Here is a 17454-nt window from a genome sequence, read left to right as displayed (position 1 = left end):
ACTTTTAAGTATACCACTCCAGCATTACATATTAAATACAAACCCACACAAAACGGTGGGAAAATAAACTGAGTCAGAAGATAAGACTAGGAAAACAAAGCCTCAAGATTAGTTAAGTCATACACTGTTCAAAAGACAGGATACTTTCATCCTGCTTTCTACTGTTCATGTGTTTCTACTGTAGCATCTACATCATATATTCACACAGAAGTTTCATTCTCTTTTAATGTGTCCTAAGTTTAAATTAAGTTTCTTCAAAGTCAAGGTGCATTCAGTAGACTTGTGATTTAACAAAATTCAGGCAACACTTAGTTTCAAAATACAGAATACGGTGGTGTAGCCCAGGAAAGTCATTCTCCCAAAGTCAGGTCACACTACACAGTGTTTTAATCTTGCTTCAAACACAAGACTTAGTACACTAAGTAGAGAATAAATTCCAATACAAACTTCCAGCTAGTAATTAAAAGTAGGCAAAATTTAAAAGCTTCCATGGCATTAAAGGTCGACAAGATCCATTATCTATAATACACAACACTTTCTAAGATACAGGTCTATCACCAGCCCTCATAATTTGTCCTTCCTTCCCCTTAAAAGCCACATTTGCAAGCAGTTTTCCCTTCAAATTTTCCATCCTTGCATCCAGCTCTACCCTTGTTAGTGAGGTCTGTGGGTACAACCATAAGCACAGGAAGGCTTCATCAGCTAACCCTGCTCTGAACATGGCAAGGCAATATGGAAAGTAAACGGTTACAAGCCTGGCTGGCAGCTTTGGCACAAATTTAACACACATGCATACACCCCCACAAATCCAGGTCTAATTTGACAGTCCCCATGTTCTGCAACAAAGCTGCTATTCAAGAGCAAGAGGAAGCTTGTTCCTTATTAATGTTGCCATCGAGGTTACAAGCTTCCAGGAGGCTGACGTAAACCATTCCCTGCTGCAGCAGTCGCAGCATAGCCCAGCCGTTCACTGCTTCCAGTTCCTCCCTGCCACATTTAAAACTCCAACCAGAAAAATATTATCACAGTAGGCAAACACTGCACACTGGGTTGCCCTGTTTTCCACACAAGCGATTTCTTCTTACAGCCTCTCAACACATCAAATCACAAGAGCACAGCCATGCACTCCAGCACACTTTTGAGAGGAAAAAATAAAAGCAAGGGGATGCCTGCATGATGACACCATTACAGGTCTCAAAACTTCTTTAAAATTGCCTGCTGGAAAGACAGAGGAGCTCTGTGACTTACCTGAGCATTACCACCAAGCATTTGCAACTGAATTAATAGAAATCACTTATTTGGGGAACAAAGAGAAGAGGAGCAGCGTCTCCAAAAAGGGTGGTGGGAAGCATTTTGTGTGAATACTAGGAGAGGAAAAAACTGTTTAAGTTTTGTACTCACATATAATGGAGCTTGCTGTGGATTAAGTTTCATGACCTCAGAACACTGAAACAAAAGAGAAAAGACAAGTTTAAGGTATTTTTCATAAAATTTTAGGTACTTCTTCATAAGCTGCTTTAGCACCCATACATTACGTTTTCCAATAGTCACTTTTACACAATGATTTTCTATTTTCTCTCTTTCGGCTAAACAAGGATCTGTCAATTTTTTATTTATGCTCACATTAAGCAAAGACAACTGTCAAATGCTTGGTAGAGCAAAGCACTCATCTGAGACATCGGCAATGTTGGCAATGAGGACGTCCCAAGTGAAATTCACTTCTTCACATCCATCTCAGTTCATCTTTCCTCCTAGCAATCCTCACTTCATATCTGCTTTTTATGACAATTATCAATCCTTAACTGCTATCTGTCCACCAATTCCCCCACTCCCACCCAAAAAATGTTTGTAAAGATTTGTAGCTCTCTCTGCTGCTGTAAAAGAGCAATCACTCTGTCGAATACTACCTTGCCCAAGTTAATTTGGTGCCATTTTTCCCCCTTCCACTGGATTGTTTATTCAAGAAACTTTTCAAAACTACATAAAAATTAAACTATCAAAAATGCTCCTTGAAAAACTGAGGGAAAGCTTCCAGAATAGATGATGCTCATGATTCTGCATCAGTATTTTTCATAGCCAAAAACTACCATTACTCGTCCTACCAAGGTGATTTTAGCCGAGGAACTTTCCTTTTTCAGGTTTGCCACTAGAATTTCTGTATAACCTGGTGAAAGTTATTTGTATTGAGCTTCGAATCAGTTGAGCCAGAATTTCATTTGCATTTGTTTCTCCATTGCAGTAGAAAATACTCGCCCTGAACAAAAGCTGTAAGTTTTCATTTAATGCATGTATTAAGAGGTCCAGGATCCTAAGATGAAGGAATGCAAAACAATTCAAAATGGAATTTCTGCTGTTGTTCATGTCTGCAGTACTTGTAATGCTCTGTAAATACTTCAAACCCTTTTTTAAAAAGAGACGAAATACCACTCTGCTTTTCACACAAAAAACACAGGATCTTGTTCATACTTCATTCCTTTCCAAATCCCACAGCTTGCTTTTAGTGAGACAGAAACTAAACCACAGCCTAAGTTTTCTTAGCTGATTCCAGCTATCCTTGCTCCCTCACATGCTCTCCCTATTTTACAAAGAAGCATTTTTGTATCAGTTGCTTTAAAATGCCTGAGCTACCTGCCAAGATTGCTTACCAAACAGTCCCTCTGCAGAAGGTCCTCCAAGGCAGCCAGTGGACAGACAAGTATTTTGCAATAGTTTTAAATCTACTTCAATTCATACCTATTTTCAACCTCAAGATTCCCCTTCCAACAGCATGAATGCCTCAAAATGGTTATGCTTGCTAGTTTTCACTGTATTTTCAGCTCTTACAAAGACTTAGTCATGAAAATAGGGGACTAGTGGCACTAGCTATCATGTGGGCAGGTGAGCTCCAACAACTGCTCTGCAAGCAATCCTCACTTGTGCCCTACACCATGCTCCTGCTACTCCAGTCCTACTGAGGCCTCAAAAAAAAGAAAAGAAAAGGAGAAACAAAAACCGCATAAACCCTGCCAATCTCCCTCATGACCTACCAGACCCTCCCTCTCCTATTCTGAACCTGGGCGTCTTGAACAGGGGTACCAAAACAATATCCAGCCAAGAGTGCTTATGGTATCTTATGAAAATTAAATCTTGGTTGGAAAAAATCCTTTTTATGTCCACTTCACATTTGGATTTTTATAGTCTTATTGCAATGGACCAATTCCCCCAGGAAGCAAAATTAAGACCTGTAGTCTAACACAGCAATTTGGTAGTATTTGGATATGACTTTTAAAAAAATATTACAGTACAGAGTCAAAACAGTTGTGTCTCAGATGATAATGTTTAAATGGAGTTAATACAAAGCATCATTTTCTCACCACATCTTTTCAAGTCTTGGCAAGTAACTGAACAACTTTGCTTTTTCCTGATAAAACATACAGTGTGATATACCTTCAAAGACAAAGAATCTATACTTTCGCATTTACATCAACTACTAGGATTACTCCTTATCCCCAAAATTCAGCCATCATTCTACACTAGCAATATTTCTACTAGCCTTCTATAGAATAAAGTGCAAGTTAAAGGATGCTACATGAAAAACTCAGGAAAACAGAACATGATAGGTTTGTATTTGCCCAAGACACCACAGGCAATACATATATTCTACTCAAGTTTCTCTTCACTCCCAAATAATTATTTTTTAAAATTTTTATCACCTACTTCAGTTTCTTGGTAGTTTGCTCTGAGGAAAGGAAGTTATTCTAAAGTACTCAAATATATTTCTTTCTCCTTTGTTATTTAACAGCTTTACCTCTTCCCTATCATGGTTCACAGGTATGTTATTGTCACTCTTGCCATTACACACAACAACTTCTGTGATCTGAAAGCGAATTACATCTACGTTCGCTCAAAAAGCAAAACTAACAAGCACACACTCATGGAGATCACACCTGGATTTCAACCACAGCTGTTTACTTTGCTTCAGCAAAGGCACAGGGCACCAGCCAGCTTCTCAGACTTGGTAGAGTATTCTCACCACTGCCTCATTCCTCCTGTTCCACTTTGTTTGCTCTACCCAGTCATCAAGCCAACACTTTCTAAAAAGTCTCATCCAAAGCCTTAGGAAATAAGGAGGAAGGCCCTAAGTGCAAGCCTGGGGCATGCACCTAATCCCAAAAAGCAGTAGCAGGACCTAGACAGTTTTATTTTCCCCTCCCTGATGTAGGTTTGAGAAGCTGGGAGGTGTTCACAGGAGGAATCAGGTATCTAAGCTGGAACTTTTGTCTCCTTTTTTATTGACTACTTCATTGGTGCTTTAGCCTACCTTTTTCAGCAAAACCATGGGGGGACCTGTATTACACCAAAATTAATGCTTCTTTCTGTGACATTAGGGTTGCAATGCATTAGGACTGATCAGCTGTGAGCCCGCAACCTGCTTTCACAATTTTTGTACAAGATGTCATTCTAGCACCTGCCACCAACACCCATCACACCTTTATAAAAAGGAGAAACCACAGGTCACGTGCTCCATCACAAGGTCTGCTCCGCTGGGTTTATCCAAAGTGAAAAGCTGTCATGTTACACATCACACTTGATACACTCAAGACATTTTAGCTGAAAGTCCCAACATGCGAACACTGCCCAAGCTTCTTTGATGAAGTTTGTCATCAGTCCTTCTTTATGGAGAAGACAATATGAGTATTAGTAAGAATGTTCCTTTTAAGACCATTGGTGGAAACCAGTAAAAAGAGCTTTCCTATGCTGTCTAGCTCAAACAGGCTGCACTGAAGTTACTAAAGATCTGTATGAAACATCAGCTGCAGAAGAGCACGTCCTCAACAGAGCATTTAGTTTCCTGTAATTCAAGGAATAAAGTGAGATAGCATCCTCTGATCTTTGCCATCCAACAGAAGTGCAGACCATTTTGTCCTGTTCCACCACCTTCCTGGCAGATGTGCGATAGCAGCTGAGTAAAAAGAAATGAGAAAGAGGAGAAAGACACGTACAGATCAGGAAAGGATGGGTTGGCATTAGAAACTCCCACTGAGTAACATCTTTCTGTGGTAGAGTTGGTTTTGGCTGCAATGAAAGTGCCACAAGTCACAGAGTCCAAAACAAGTAAATAATTGATGTGTAAGGAAGGGAGAATATTGACACTTCTCATCAAAGAAAAAAGGGGAGGCCTGTGAGTTCAAACTCATGACCAGTTTTTGTTGGGTTTTTTTGGCAAGAGAAGTACACAGCAGCAGCAGTGAAATAAGGTGACACTGCTGAACACTTGGTCTTGTCAGACAAGAAAACAAAAATCCTGAAAATACTTCCTGCAGGAAGATTTCCCCCCCCATCTTACTAGTTAGCCCTTACATCAGTAACTTAAAATGATTTCTCATTTCATAATGCATGCCACTCCAATTTTTCAAAGGATGCAGACTTCGTTTGCAAGGAGACAGGCAGGTTTGGAAGATGTTTTATTTTATCTTGCTAGGAAGTGCTTTGGCAAAAACATATGTGAAAAACTGAGTGACAGATAAGCCTGAATGACTACTCTGCATCAGCAAAGGACTAAATTTAGTTTTCTAGACAACTGAACTTCTCCAACCAGTGGGTAGGCAGGGAGCAGCCTCTGAAGAACTTTAAAAAATTTTAATACAGCAACAAAAGGGAGAACAAAAGACAGATCATACTGGTCATAATCAAAACAAGATTCATAAGGACTCTAATATAGCTAATTAGCAAGTTGGACTACTTTAAGTGTAAAAATAAGGAATAAAAAAAAAGGGGGGGGCGGGGGAGAAAAAAGCTAAACTGTGTTTTCTGCTATATTAGAGGAGCACATCCTTCAAGTTGATGCCTGCTCTGAGCCCCAGAAACCAATTTCTATCTTTTTGGACAGGTAGCACTTGCTCTATCAGATGCAGTAGACTGCAGTGAGAATACTTGGCTGCCTTGAAAGCCAAACTAACAAGAACAGGTAAATATAAATCCCACCTCCCCTGCCCAGCTCCCACCCAGCAAAAGTAGCCATGCCCTCATGGCAGCCAGCAGATTCTGCTCCAGTAGCAATTGCCTGTACTTAAAACATTCATATTATTTCCTGAAAATAGCTGAATCTTCTGAATTTCAATGTCTGGGAGTTTTATCACACACTCTATAGCTATCCAGACACTTATCTTGCAATGTTTCTGGATTTGTATTAGGTTTTCCCCCTTAGAATAACACAGTGAAATCCCTTGCATTTGCAAATTTGAAAGTAGGACATGAAAGAAAAGTCCACATTCAAGCTCTTAAAAGCAACAGTGGTTTTAGACATTATAAAGATGTGCATAGGTCAGTAAAATCAAAAGCTACTGAAGCCTTCTCAAAATGGGAAGGACACCTTTCTGCTCTGTTAAGTATTAAAGAATTAATACAGTGAGTTGTATTTAAGTCTATTCTAGAGAACATCACTATTTTGCACAAAAATTCATGGAAGAGTACAAATGACTGTGCTTGATTTCTCTGGGTATGGCAACACCTGACAGGGAAAGAAAGAAAAAAAAAAAAAAAAAGGCATTTATTTGCTTTATTGTGGTTCCCAAAACCTCAGCCAGGATCAGGGCTCCATTGGTTACGTGCTGTAAAAATGTCAATGCAAACAGAGTTTCTGCCCTGAAGAGTTTACAAACAAGCACAGGCAGTGGGAAGGGATACAAACACCAAGTGCCTAAGCAATAAATCCTCTCCATCCACTACTCCCAGCTACCATTTAATTTAACCTTAATTAGTTGGCTTATTTCTTCTAGGCAACCCAGACAAAGTATACCTTGAGGACAAACCTGAAAGCGAGGCCAATGGTCCTCCAGATCAACCCAGCCCGCACACAAGCAGTAACGCTGAAGTTCACTCTTTGAACACCATGTAGCTAGGAGCTGCCAAAATGGCTTTTCAATTTTCCCATCACGCCCCGTTCAGGCTTGCTCTTTTTGGCAGTAGGCTTACATCAAATGCCGGTTTCACCACCCAGCTTCTGCATGCTTCCCAGCATCCACTCCTGGCTGCTTGGCTCCATGAACCATATGAGGAGATTATACAAGAAAGAAAACATCATGCCACTCTTAAGACCTTAACCTCAGAGTAGTCTGTTTAGGGATTTTTTTATTTTTTTAATCAGAAGAGAGAGCTACATGATGGACAGAAACAAGAACAATCACTCTCGCCTCCAACGACCGACCAAAACTGCAGCAAGCAAGAGGACGAGGGGCATTTAATCCATGTGGTATGTCTGGGAAAGCCTACCTACCCCTTTCCCTCATGCACTAAATACACTTCAGTTTTAAGTGTTTGAGTTTTTTCAAGCTTTTCAAGTTCAGTTTTAAGGGGTTTTTTAGGTAAACTTCAGTTTTAGATATACTTTTTAGACATAAAGTTTAAATGTTGCTGAACCTTACCTGAATCACAGGACTTGACTTTTTTTTTTTTTTTTTTCATTTTAGCAATGATCTGTACTTGCAAAGCTTTAACCATGCACTCCCAGCTGTACAAAAAACCCAATCTTAGCCATAAAGAGCTTGTGGTTGTAGGCAGGAAAGAACAGCCAAAAACCACACTAGGAATCTGATGAAGTTACAGATCTCATGGAAAGCATTTGAATAGATAAGCAGAAATGCGGAGAAAGGAAGATGGCTTTCCAGCTGTAAGGGGGACTGCATCACCAAGCTAAAAGGCAAAGGAGGATTTTTTTATTATTTTTTAAAATGTAATAAAATTTACTTTGTACCAAAACAAAAAAAAAATAATCCTGTAACACTGGTTTGTAAGGACTTCAGTCCTTGAAATGACTAAACTTTGTGACTTCAATGCTCTGGACTAACACTTCACCAGGTAGTCCAAACTACATTTATCCCATAGAAATTAGAGAAGAACCCTTTATGCTCATTATCTGTACGAGAGCAAGTCATAAACAGAATTTCTTTTGTACTGTAACATTGCCATCAATAAATATACCCATGGTGGGACAACCTGCCTTATAGCCAATCCTCAGATACTCGCCCTTTAGAAAAACAACTCATAAGCTGTGAAAGAGTTCAAAGAAAGCCAGGGATCTCCCACGAGCACGCATTCGCTCTCCTTGCTGGGCTGCATTGCTTCCTTCTATATGGCTGCACTACAAAAATAAAAACAAGCTCCCAAAACCACGACATATCTCATTCAACAAAGCACAGTGTCCTCAAGGGCACTCCCCCACACCCTGGTTTTACAAAATGTTAATTTATGAAGTGTTTAGAAATATCAAGAGGTTTGGGTTTCAGGCCCTACAGTGCTCCTGCTCTAAACTACACAAGATAAATAAAGATGCGGAAACAGCAAGGGGGGGGGACCAGAGAGGAGACCAACTGGCCCTATACAGATGAATTCCTGCCAAAGCCACAAATTTCATGCAAAGAGAACTAAAATAGCAACATCTCACAAGTTTGTTGTTCTCCCCTAGTGTCAAGGGAATTACTGAGCTGGAATATTCCCCTTTTCTTATGTGTGGTATATGACATTACTGCATTGTATTACCCATCACCAGTCTCCTTACTTTTTTGTTATAACACAATTATTTGAGAAAACGCCTTTCTTGGTTTGGGGGTTTGATTATTTTTTTTTCCCTACCTGTAGCAAAAAGACTGAAAATGGAAAGAAACAATGAGTTAGGGGTTTTTTTATTACTTATATTTTCTTGCTTGGTGTTTTTCCTGGGTATCCTCCTACAAAGTTTGGACCTGCAATAACTTATTCTCACCCTGTGGTGCTGGGTGAGACACAGGTTTGCTCACACACTTTGTCCCACAAGCTTCATTCATACTGCATGAATGCCAGAACTCACCATTCATAAAATGAATGATGACACCAAGCTGCGTGGTGCGGTCGACATGCTGGAGGGAAGGGATGCCATCCAGAGGGACCTTGACAGGCTTGAGAGATGGGCCCGTGCAAACCTCATGAAGTTCAAGAAGGGCAAGTGCAAGGTCCTGTACATGGGTCAGGGCAATCCCAAGCACAAATACAGGCTGGGCAGAGAATGGATTGAGAGCAGTTCTGAGGAGAGGGACTTGGAGGGGGGATGAAAAACTGAATATGACCCAGCAATGTGTGCTCGCAGCCCAGAAAGGCAGTCGCATTCTGGGCTGCATCAAAAGGTGTGGCCAGCAGGTCAAGGGAGGTGACTGTCCCCCTCTCCTCTGCTCTTGTGGGAACCCACCTGGAGTACTGCGTTCAGCTCTGGGGCCCCCAACATAAGAAAGACATGGAACTGCTTGAGAGGGTCCAGAGGAGCGCCACAAAAAAGGTCAGAGGGCTGGAGCACCTCTCCTATGAGGACAGGCTGAGAGAGTCGGGGTGGTTCAGCCTGGAGAAGAGAAGGCTACAGGGAGACCTTATAGCAGCCTGCCAGTACCTAAAGGGGGGCTGCAGGGAAGATGGGGAGGGACTCTTTATCAGGGAGTGTAGTGATAGGACAAGGGGTAATGGCTTTAAACTGAAAGAGGGCAGATGTACATTAGATGTAAGGAAGAAATTCTTCACTATGAGGGTGGTGAGGCAGCGGAACAGGTTGCCCAGAGAAGTTGTGGATGCCCCATCCCTGGAAGTGTTCAAGGCCAGGCTGGATAGGGCTTTGAGCAACCCGGTCTAGTGTCCCTGCCCATGGCAGGGAGGTTGGAACTAGATGATCTTTAAGGTCCCTTCCAACCAGAACCATTTTATGATTCTATGATTCTAATTGGTATATTAATGCCCTCTCCTTAAAATCCCTGTGAAAGGAGACTAAAAAAAAATCCAGGACAAAGCCTACAAACAGCTTTGGCAGGAGGAATAAACCCATAACCCAGTTCTTCAACAACTTGCATAGAGAAATTTGTATAAATACAGTAGCTGCAATTGCAGTGACTAAAATAAACCTTACGACAGAAAATGAACAGATATCTTTTCAGGCACTGTACTACTAAATGGAGAACGACCTTCCCCATAGCTATACTAATGTATGATTTTGTATATCTGGTCAGAAATAGGAGGCTGAAGGAATTAGAAGTAACCCATCCCAAGTTTATTTTGCAGACACATAGGAAAGTAATACCACCAACAAAAGCTATCGACCATGGAAAGGAGTGGACGTGAGGAAACAAGAAACCACACTTCAAACTTGTGGCAGCAAACAAGTTACCAGGATACTGCAGCGTTGTGTTGACTATCACAACCGCGTTTAGAAAACTAAAAGAACCCCCAGATATTTGTGTACAATCATCTGAATGTATATAACTTGCTGAAGGTTATGTTTTGTCACTAAACTGATTGCTTAAAATATATATATCCCTCACACAGCACTTCCACAGGTGATCCTGCTTCCCAGCTGCGTCCTGTCTGCAAACAAAACCATATGCTGCCATTCAATTACAAATACACAGGAGTTTCTTTTGGCTGCAAGGGATGGAAAGGAGGTTTAATGGTGTTTTGTGTTGGCTTGGTTCTACGGTCGCTCTCCTGCAAAGGCATGGAGGTAACCCAGCAAGCCACCCTCGGGAAAACCAGACACACACAGATTGCTTTCACAGCAAGAAAAGGAAAAGAAACTTTGTGACAGCCTTCTCCCCCTAGAAGAAATTGAAAAAGAACATATTTAATTGCAAAATCAGCCTAAAATCCCTTCTTTTTTTCTTTTAATAGTGTTGGAAACCTCAGTAGCGCAGCCTTCACGTACAACAGCCCACCAAACAGAAGTCAGTGAGTTGCTACAACTGAACAACTTGCAGGTTATGCTGCAGCAGAGGGGCCAGGAGCCTAGCTGCAACACAAGCTAACAGAGCATCACTGATTTAATTGACTGATGATTTAATAAAATGCTCTGGATACAGATTAACTCGCTTTGCTTAATGTAGCTCAGCTTCCTGGCAGCAGGAACTGGCCCAGCGCTGTTCCTGGCCTGGGAGCTGGAATGCCCAGGAGCTGCATCCACTGCTGCTCTGGGGTCACCCACGCTCCAGTCAAGCCCCCAGCCACGCCACTTCCCTTCCCCAAATTTATCCTATTATCCTTCCCAAAATAATGAAGCTTAACACAAAGCTAAGGTACAGGTAAGCATATACACACACGCATAAAAAAATAAGCTTAAGCTTTTTCCATGCTATAGTAAGTCCCTTACCCAGCTCTGCTAGCCCTGTCTTACTCCAGAGATGAATACCTAGCCAAATACCCTTAGTCTCAGGACTAAGTTTCTTCTTTTGCACCATCTCAACCTCATAATTGTCAAAAAATCATTTAATGGATTACTTAATTCCTACCCAAAGCCTGGAAAGAGATGAAGCAGTGTAGGGTTAATAAAAGCAGCACCACTCCCATGCCTAGCAGAGGAAGGCAGCAATCTCTCTCAAATGTGCACACCTGGTTTCCCTGCTCCCATCTCTTCACTCATTAGTAAATATAAAAAACCACCTCACAAAACTCAGATAACAGCAGCTATCCCTCTACAGTCCATATGCCCAATTTCAAAGAAAGATACTGTAGAAGTTGGAAAAACAGAGAGTAAAAGGATTATTAGCTAGCTCTAATTATACAAACTGATCTCATCCTCTTGTCATAAGCCTCTTTCCTGTGTCCGGAATCTATTTGTGCAACATAAAGGCCAGCCTTTTGTAAATGTCCAAGGGTCATCAACACAGGGTGATTAATTTCCCATTTTACAATACATACATACTGTCAACAAATTCACTTGTAATAAGATATAACTCTGCCCTCACTTGTCAATTTTTTCTTTAAAATATTACAAATGTTAAACAATACTTAAGATACCAATTTGTAAAATCCAAACATTTCAAAAGGAGCTATCATGCTGCTATACTAATAAATAAAAATCACAGACCACATCTTCAGTTCAAGTAGCTACATCCTAATAAAGTTAAGAACTAACAGCCAACTTTAATTAAAGTGCAGCATGTACACAAAAGCACACGTATGTTTATACTCAAATTAAGTCCTCCAGCAGGTTCTGGGGCAGCTGTTTCATGTATGCACGAGACTTTCATCTCAGGCTCAAATACTGACTTCCAGAAATCCTTAGCAGACATTCTAGATGCCTCTTCAAATGAGTAAAATCCAGTTTATATCTTCCAATATACTTTTGTAATTTGAATACACATTATAGCAGTAAATTGTGGGGAAGCTCTCAATGATAACCAGCTCACTTTTCTAAGAGTGATTATTGACTTTGGGTGTTTAACTAGGAAATTCTTGAAAAGCCCCTATTTTCAAAGGACAAGCGAAACCAGAATTTTCTGCAGAAATGGGGCCCATCCCAAAGGGTATCAAGCTAGACAGCCGAAGCATCACGGAATTTGCTAGTTACCTTTGAAAACAGAGATGCATTACATGGGACTAACAGTGCCTCCAGATGCACAGCACCAGGTGAAGAACGGTGGGAAGAACAGGATTTGGGGAGTATTCCACTCTAGTGTATAAAAGGATAAACATGATGGATAGTTGTTATTACCACCGAAATGCCTGCAGCCTTACATAGGCAGTGGGAGAAAGCAAAGCTTCTAACTATTGATTCAAACAACTCTTGACTATAGCACGTGTCCTAAAAACAGCCTTCTCCACCTTACTATTCTCCTCACTTTCAGGGCTGTGTTGTTTTAGGAACTACATTGAGCAATGATGGTTTCGGCAAAAGAACCAATAACCTGAAGCCCTAGAGCTGAGTGATAAAGCCCTGATTCTCTCTGTGCCCCCCAAGCCACAGCACTTGCACTGCATTCCCAAAAATGCAGGCTTGGAGTAGAAAACAATTCATGAGGCCCAAAGGAACACGCACGTTTTTTATGCTGACAAATATTATTAAATACTTCCTAGCATTTGTGAGCCAGGTAGTTATCCAACATGTATTTTCATAAGTGCATGCACCAGGCTTAACTGCTAAAGCCACAGGCAGAGTTGGAAAAACTGGCATCAAGACCAAGATCCAAGGGACGCCTCCACTCTCATTTCAGTCAGAGCAGCTTTGGTGCCTAATGTTTTAATGTGCTTTTCCTCTCTGAAGAATACATGAGACTCACTTTTCCCTTTAGGCTCCCTTCTGCAAATGCTCCTGCTCCGCAGCTCTAGGCATCGCAGACTTACTCAGGGAAAGCCTGGTTGGCACTTTTTTCCAGAAGAGGAAAGCTTCATCAGAAACTTCAGGTTTCCTACTGGAGAAATGTACTAACTCCACTCCCTGTGGCACAGCACAACCACATCTGCCACTGCAAAACAGTTTCTTCTTAACTGCTCCTTTTCTTTCAACTCACAAAACTATGGGAAAATGTTCTCCCCTAACAAATATTTTAGGTAGTCACAGAACATGTTAATTTTACTGGAGCATCCCTTCTGAGGCACGACAGTCTCAAAAAATGCACATCATTCACCTAGCAAGTGCAATGATGGAGTCACTTGGTACTGCATCCCCAGAGAGGAAAAATTAGAGCTGCAGCTCTGTTCCCAGGACAGTGTATTACCCTACACATCCAGGGAATGCCCCACAGAAAGTAAAACCCTAAGCAACAGAAAGTGTTATACCTCTAAATTTGACAAGAGAGAATACTCATTCAAATCTGATTTTTAAATTAAAGCATCAATAATAAAAATCCAGATAGGCACAGTTTCTTCTCAATTCCACTACCCCACCTTCTGGGTTCGAGCCTTTCTGCAGCTAGCTCATACTCAAAAAAGCAAACTTTGGAGAGACACCCCACTTTGCACCTGAAATCATTTCTTTCTTTCAACTGCCTTCACAAAGCAGCCTTTCAGACTGATCCCTCAGGAATCTAACAGGTTAAGTGCCCACAGGTCCCAGCCTCCCCAGTGAATCATTTATTACCCCAGCTCAGGGACAAGCAGCTATGCAGAACCGAGAGCCCACGCTGTGCAGCTGTTTGCCAGCCAGGCAACTCTCTGCAATTATGTTATAACACAGGATTAAGCTTGGGGAGTTGAAATACGTCCCTTTATTACTGGGGTTTGTGGCTTTTTTGGTTTTTTTGTTGGGTTTGTTTGGTTTTTTTTTCAAGTTATGCAGCTATTTTAAATGTTACAGAGCTCATTAACACGAAGTTCATTAAGCAGTAACTACTGTATGAATGAAATAAAAAGATTATCATTATAAGCACAATTATGGAAATACTAGACCAGCAGGCAGAAAAAGGAAAAGGTATGAGAATGCTGCTCCTACACTCCTGTTTAGCCTTTTCTTTCCAGATCCTCCAGAGCAGGCACACCCAGAAATCAGACATGATGCAGAGGCTAATTCCCAGGCAGGAGGTCAGGTAAGAAGAAGCTTTCACTGCCTATGCTGGGCCTCCCCAGAGATTTCGCTGCTGCTGCTGTGCAAGAAGTCTTCCCCTTGGTTACCCCCAGGAAGGGTCTGGCACCTTCCTCAGCAGCAAGCACTGCTTGCTGCAAGCTCACCATGCTCCAGAAATTAGCAGCAAGAAACTATATGACAAATCGAGCTACAAATTGCTTCTCTTACACAGCAAATGGTGTCAAGCATTCCTTCTTCAAACATACATTTGGCTAACGAGCATCAACATTCATGATGAACTTGGAGACCAGCTCTCCGCCAGCCACTTACTCCCGATTAAGCAGGTTTCATTCATAATTTTGCCAAAGACTTCACTTCTTTGTCAAGCTCTGAAAATAGGTATAATTCCCCTGCCCAACTCCACTGAAAAGAGGAAATCCAAATAATTACAATAAATACTTGTCTCTCTACAGTAACAGCAGTTTATTATCAACCCACCCAGCTGTTGCTACAGCTCAGTAACGCCAAATGATTTGGACCCAGTATCATTAAGGCACTAGTCTTCTCAGGCAAGACCATGGAAAATGTGAGACACTGCAGAAGGTAAACAGGTTAAAGACAGTGGGAGGAGAAAAGAGGCAGCTTGCGGTGGTTTTCTTCCCTCCCTCGACAGAGCTCAAACATGGCAAGCGCCCATTTGCAAGCAAGACTCTCACAGTTTCTTTGCTTCAGGCTAACAGTTTTTGCAAATTCAAGTCTTTTTGGAGAGAATGGGTGTAACACCATGAGTCAGAACAGCTACCGTCAGTATTGCAATAACCATATATTCGCTTTTAGGTCAGATCTATCCCCTGATCTGGTTCACCACACCAAAAAGCTGGTGTTAACAGAAAAACAAACCCAGAAGCCTCAACACCACAACCACTCCAGGACAGACAGATGGCTGTTGTGTCGACCGGGAGGCACGTCTGACCAGCAGCTGGCAGGACCTGAGCTCTGATCCTGACTGGCTCCCATGGAAATCCTCAGGCTGTAACCATGTGCCTGCCCCGGGGACACGAAAGTCGTATCTTGAAATAACAGTGGAAAAACAGCTGATGCTCTAAGTGCTATTTTACACCATGGTATATGGTTGATGCAAGGGGCCAGACCACACACCCCTTTCCTTTTCTTTTTTGCTTCCACTGTAAAGAAATTGTATTTTATGGCAAAATAACTTGTCAAATTTGCTTAAAATGTGCTTTGATATCAACATCCCCTTCCGCTGTCAAGCAGGTAAGCTGGGCAAACCCATTCCCCCAAACCCCTCGCCTCAACCCTTACTTGTACCTGAAAGAGCTGCCAAAACATGTAACCTTACTTTAACTGCATGAAGCAGTACAGGTAGCTCCAAAATGTCCTTCAGGTCGTTCCCACACTAAGCAAGGAGGAGGATGAGGGCAGGTCACGATGCTCAGCTCCTAGAAGAGAGGGAAGACGACAAGAGTCACCAGGTAAGAGGGACAGCATGGCACCCAAACCAGCATTGCAACACCTTCACCGAGGGGATGGAAACCATCCTCTACCTTGCTAGCCATATGGGAGGCATGCATTGCCTCCCGCAGTAGTCCCATATGGTGACCCACCACAGGCTTCCATGGGGCAAACATGGGGCAATGACCACACAAAGTATAGGGCTATATATAGATCCACATGGGCATCTGGCACCATCTAAGAATAACTGTGCTGCTGAGTGGTATTTACTACTGTCCTCCTGTTTGGTTTATCACCAAAGCTGTTGATCTGCTGTCCATCACCATATCCCAAACCTCTAAGGTGGCCTTAAGTCCTTTACAACCATCTTAAACATAGCCCCTCCAGGACAGACTTCATCTAACTACTTGTGAACTCCCTTACAGCAAGGTATTTTAAAAGGAACAAAAGCGTCAAAAAGTAGACAACAGCAGTTGATGGCCAGCAGATGAAGCCCAAATCTACCAGCAAGTCTCTGCCAAACCCTTCTAGGTTGCCTGCACTTTTCCACAGGCTGATTTCCTGTTCTGGGCCAAAATCTACGCAATAGATTCAAACATAGGGATGAATCTGGTCTACTGAGCACAGCTGGAAAGAGCAGTTAAAGTGAATTAAATGTCAAGAGGAGAAAAGCCCAGGTTGGACTTTAGATTATTAAATGCTGTGTGGGATATTTTATTAGCTAAATCAAAGTCATCAGGGCACCTTAGGCCATCATTTGGTTACCACACCAGGAAAGGTTGTGGCTGCACACACATCACCAAATGCAAGCACAACACACTAACTGCCTCCTCCTGTTTTACCAGATAGAGGAGACTCTGCCCCTGTGCTCTCCCCGCTGGGAAAGCATCCATAATCAGGGAATCTCAGAGCCTGAGCCAACCTGCCGACTTCAAAGTGCAATTACAAGCACAGAAGTAACAATGGCAAAACTAGTTACCGGCCAGGAAATCAATTGTATTGTGTGAATTAGCTGGGGAACATACAACACTGGAAGATGATGCATTGCACAACAAATGTCACTCATTCATCTACACAAGAACAGCATCACCTGAACACTTCAATGTCAGTTTTACACAATGTTTTCTTAAGATTTATTGCTAAAAGTCTCTTTTATCCATTCTGCTGGTGGGTTCCTGCTGAGAAATGGGGAGAGTATTTTGCAAGGCACTACAGGGTACTGCATGATAAAAGGCATTTAGCTACATATATATATATATATATATATAAACATAGACCAAATCGGAAAAAAGAAAAAAGTTCACTCTCTTGCTCCTCTTAAAGTATTAGGATTGTGCATTAATTTCTTCATTGCGGTGTCATACTTTCAGAATTACATTCTTACGGTAAACTACTGGAGCTGAAAGAGGAATTACCTGAACTCTTAAATCCCAGTCAAGAGGGCACAAACTCTCTTTGGATTCATTAACCAGTAAAAACCATCCTCGCAGTCACAAACAAACAGACTGGAACTTCCCTCCGGCATTCCTGTAGCATTACTTTCAGGACCACATTTTAAAAGACAGTTACTGTTTGATAAAGCAATCATTAACTATGTTAAGCAAGCAACATTAACCCAAGGCTCCTACTAGCCGTCCCATATTGATCTCCCAAGTAACTGCTCTCTCCAGGGCATATACTACAACAATACAGTGGTTTCATCCATTTGTGAGACA

At 41.8% G+C, this 17454-nt stretch overlaps 1 protein-coding gene across 2 annotated transcripts in view; it reads right to left on the bottom strand.

Moving 5' to 3' along the window:
- Window positions 1-17454, bottom strand: part of AKAP13 (A-kinase anchoring protein 13) — a 227667-nt gene that overhangs the window by 160025 nt on the left and 50188 nt on the right. The window contains exons 2-3 of one of the 2 annotated variants that reach the window (XM_075045059.1): window positions 15627-15726; window positions 1402-1446 (exon numbers count right to left, since the gene is read on the bottom strand). In XM_075045059.1, the coding sequence (XP_074901160.1) occupies window positions 1402-1434 (33 nt within the window). In that variant the 5' untranslated portion in view covers window positions 1435-1446; window positions 15627-15726. The remainder of the gene's footprint in view (window positions 1-1401; window positions 1447-15626; window positions 15727-17454) is intronic. The other variant, XM_075045060.1, reaches the window with a different exon arrangement.

This window comes from Buteo buteo, chromosome 13 (genome assembly GCF_964188355.1).
Source record: "Buteo buteo chromosome 13, bButBut1.hap1.1, whole genome shotgun sequence".
Taxonomy (NCBI): domain Eukaryota; kingdom Metazoa; phylum Chordata; class Aves; order Accipitriformes; family Accipitridae; genus Buteo; species Buteo buteo.
The sequence above is the reverse complement of the archived record's forward strand: the minus strand, read 5'-3'. Positions and strand labels throughout refer to the sequence as shown.